This window comes from Epargyreus clarus, unplaced genomic scaffold, assembly GCF_041222505.1.
Source record: "Epargyreus clarus isolate Ecla_fem2 unplaced genomic scaffold, WU_Ecla_fem_2.2 ptg000019l, whole genome shotgun sequence".
Taxonomy (NCBI): Eukaryota; Metazoa; Arthropoda; class Insecta; order Lepidoptera; family Hesperiidae; genus Epargyreus; species Epargyreus clarus.
In genome coordinates, this window is record NW_027332227.1 from 5,696,918 (window position 1) to 5,700,291 (window position 3,374).

General features: G+C 34.2%; 1 protein-coding gene across 1 annotated transcript; it reads right to left on the reverse strand.

Annotated features, from left to right (window-relative positions):
- Positions 1–1,505: 1,505 nt before the first annotated feature.
- LOC140750207 (uncharacterized) lies at positions 1,506–3,374 on the reverse strand. The gene is made up of 2 exons (XM_073083620.1): positions 3,220–3,374; positions 1,506–2,959 (listed from the first exon to the last, which is right to left on the reverse strand). Exon 2 carries the CDS (start codon positions 2,955–2,957, stop codon positions 1,860–1,862), a length of 1,098 nt encoding a protein of 365 aa, XP_072939721.1. The 5' UTR covers positions 2,958–2,959; positions 3,220–3,374; the 3' UTR covers positions 1,506–1,859.

Below are 3,374 nucleotides of genomic sequence, written 5' to 3' on the forward strand. Positions count from 1 at the left end.
TGTTTCCTTCTTTTAAATTCAGTGTTCCCGATTCCTCATTTCATTGATTAGAATGAGCTTTAGATATGTATGTAGCGAAATACTTAATTCTTATTTTATGGTAAAGGCACTCAAATTCAAATTGAAAATAAAAGCTTCATTTTAATTAAAAATGTATATAAAGTACCTAACTTCATGCACTTAGCACACCCGAAGGTGAAGGTGGTAGAACCCTTTGTGGTTCGATTCTGGCGGCACCACCGCCGCACCTATTTCTGCCTTATATCAGCAGTGTTAAGCGCTGCTGTGTTCTGGTTTGAAGGGTGTGGTAAGGGAGACATACTTTTCCGAGTATTAGGTAGGAATATCTAATCCTATCTGGGGTTGATTACAAATGTCCATGGGCGGCAGTAGCCACTTACCATCAGGTGGACTTCATGCTCGTCTGCTACTCATATATTATATAAAAAAAAACCCGAGCAGAGCCGTCTGTAAAGTGTGAGCCGTAAAATAACACTGTTTTTAAAGGCAGAACGCTTGTAATAATTTTACTGCTATAAGACAAAGCAGAGTACAGTAGCTTATAATAACACTGTTTTATAAGGCAGAACAGAGTGCAGTAGAGCTTTTAATAACATTGTTGTTAAAATACATACATAGGTGCGTTGTTGGTACCTGCAGAGTTGAATATTTAAAAGTTGAAGTCCACGGTTGGAAATAGTTCTGAGCCAGAAAGTTTACACTCACCATTGCACTTGATTGTACGTCTCGGTGACCATAGTATTAGAGTCCACAGTAAAGCCGTCTTTGAAAATGCCAGCCCCCTCGCCACCCAAGTATTTGAGTCTATTGGGCATCTTTTGGACATTTGTAGGATATCATTGAGCTCTATAAAAATATCAGACTATGTTGAGGCAAAAAAATTAAAATGTTTAGAAAAAAATGTAATTAAGAGAACTATCAACATTTTAATTTAGAAAAGTTAGCGGTAATTGTTAATAGACATCTAAGCTTTCTCATTTTATTATCATATTTGCCTTTCGGGGGGCCTGCGAGGTCGGGGCCCTCGAACCGTTGATAAGTAAAACGTATTGACCTTATAATTTTGCTCATCTAAGCCTCGAACATAAAATATTTTCAAAATTGGTGAATAATCTGAATAAATTATTGAAATATTATACATTGGCGAAAACGCACATAATCTGAATTAGCATTACCGAATAACATTTTTTATGATATTTTATTGTCTAATAAACCACTCGCCGCCTCCAGCAATTCAACAGTTACAATTTAAAATAAAATAAATACTTACACATTTAAAAATCATATATCATTCTAACAAGTATTCCTTTGCTTTGATGCTAATACTGTGTCAAAATAATGTTCTATTTTTATTGTTAATCGCACATTACCCACAATTTATGATTATTAATAGAGGAACATCAGCAAATTTGGAATACTGGTTTGTTTTTTGGGAATAAGTAGAGAAGAAAATGGCTTAGCGGAATAAAAAAAACTTTAAACGGTTATAAAAGTATTAAACTTTAATAATAAAAAGAATAAAACAAAACGAAAACTAAGAACATTATCAAAATTTTAATTAACCTAAAAATCTCCAAAAGCTTCATTTGACTTATGGTGCAGATAATTTGGAATATAGTATTCCAAATTATGATCACCTTTTTTTCTTTGACTTTGTTTACACTTTTTCTTACTATCTAATAAATATCTTATTATTGTAACAGTTTTATAGTTTTCAGTCTAGGTAATATTTTTTATAACAAAATAGCTTAAACTAATATAATTATCAAGTAATAATCAGTCAAAATAATCACAGATCAGTGTTAAATATGAACTTACATTACTGTTTTTATAAGTCATTAATTCTTGCAGTAATCACATATATAAATACCAGATTCATAACCACCACAATCTCCGTGAACCCACATTTCACAAATTAAGCATTTTACCCATTCTTCACCCCTTTTATCCTCACTAAATTTTCCATTACAGAAAAAACACTCGGCATCCTCATCAGTTGGGACTGCAGACTCATTTCTCATTGCTATATCGTCGGATGAGTCTGTGTAATTTCCAAAGACAGCAGGATTTGAATCTGATGATTCAGATTCTGTTGGCTTTACATATTCAACGAAATGTTGAAACCATTGGGTAAATAAATTAGTTTGAATCCATCCAGATGGATGAGCTCTTCCTATGGACCCAACTGGAGCTCCCCTCATCAAAGCCTCGGTCATATTTTTTCGAGGGAAAATTAACATAGGAGGGACAAATATCCCTGCCGGACTCATGCAGACGACAATAGTTATTAAGGACCCTCTTTCTGCTGATGTCATTGCTCCAATTTGTTTTTTCCCTTTGCGCGCAATGATCTTTGGTATTTTACTCTGAACTATAGAGAGACCACTCTCATCAACGTTAAATATGCGCGCAGCAGGGAAAGGCTTATCAGCTTGGATTTTGTCAAGATTGTCGTAGAACTCGTCCACTCTTTCTTTAGTGAATCCATTGGCCCTTGCTTGGGAAGTTGCAGTTGGCTGTCTTATGGACAAAATTTCCTTATGTCGTTTTAAAAATCCCTTCAGCCAGTATCTTCCAGCAAATCCATCCTTAAAAGCGTTTTGAATATTATTTTTTATAGCTAATTGATATGCAAACCGACGCAAATCCATTCTGGTCAGCCCATAAAATTTATTCTCCATTGTTAATATGTACTCAACCAGCATGTTTTCAATATCTGTACCCAAAACTGGCCTTCGACCAATAACTTTATTCATTACAGATTCAGTCGAGGAGTCATTATCATTAACAAATCGAAAGAGGGTAGACCTGGGAACGTTAAAGTGTTTAGCTGCCTTCAAGTATCCCATTCTCTTTTCTCGAACAGCGATAATAGCAGCGGACATATCCTCCTTCTCCCACTTCTTTCTTTTGCTGTATTTATGAGATGCAGACATTTCTAAAAAAAAAAACAAGAATTGATATCGTCTTACAAAAATGTGCATAAAATTTGGAATATCCCAAATTAGACTCACTTTTGGTATTCCAAATTAGCAACATGACACCCTAACCTAAAATTTCATATCACATTTTTAATTTCAGAAATATTAACAAAATAAAAGTAAAACCATTAACTTAATAGGTTACTTATTAGTTTAAATAATTGCAATAAAGATTTTATGTATCATAGTAAATGATTATCAATGATTGCTTTCTTACCGAAAAAAGTTTGAAATTTGACGTTTCGCTTCTACGAGGCTGGCAGCCGAAATGTAAAGATGGCGGTCGGTTTTTAGAGCTCATTAGTTCCGTATGACGTGCGGCGATAAGTTTACAAGAAGAAAACACAGATGGCACTTATAATAATTAGTTAA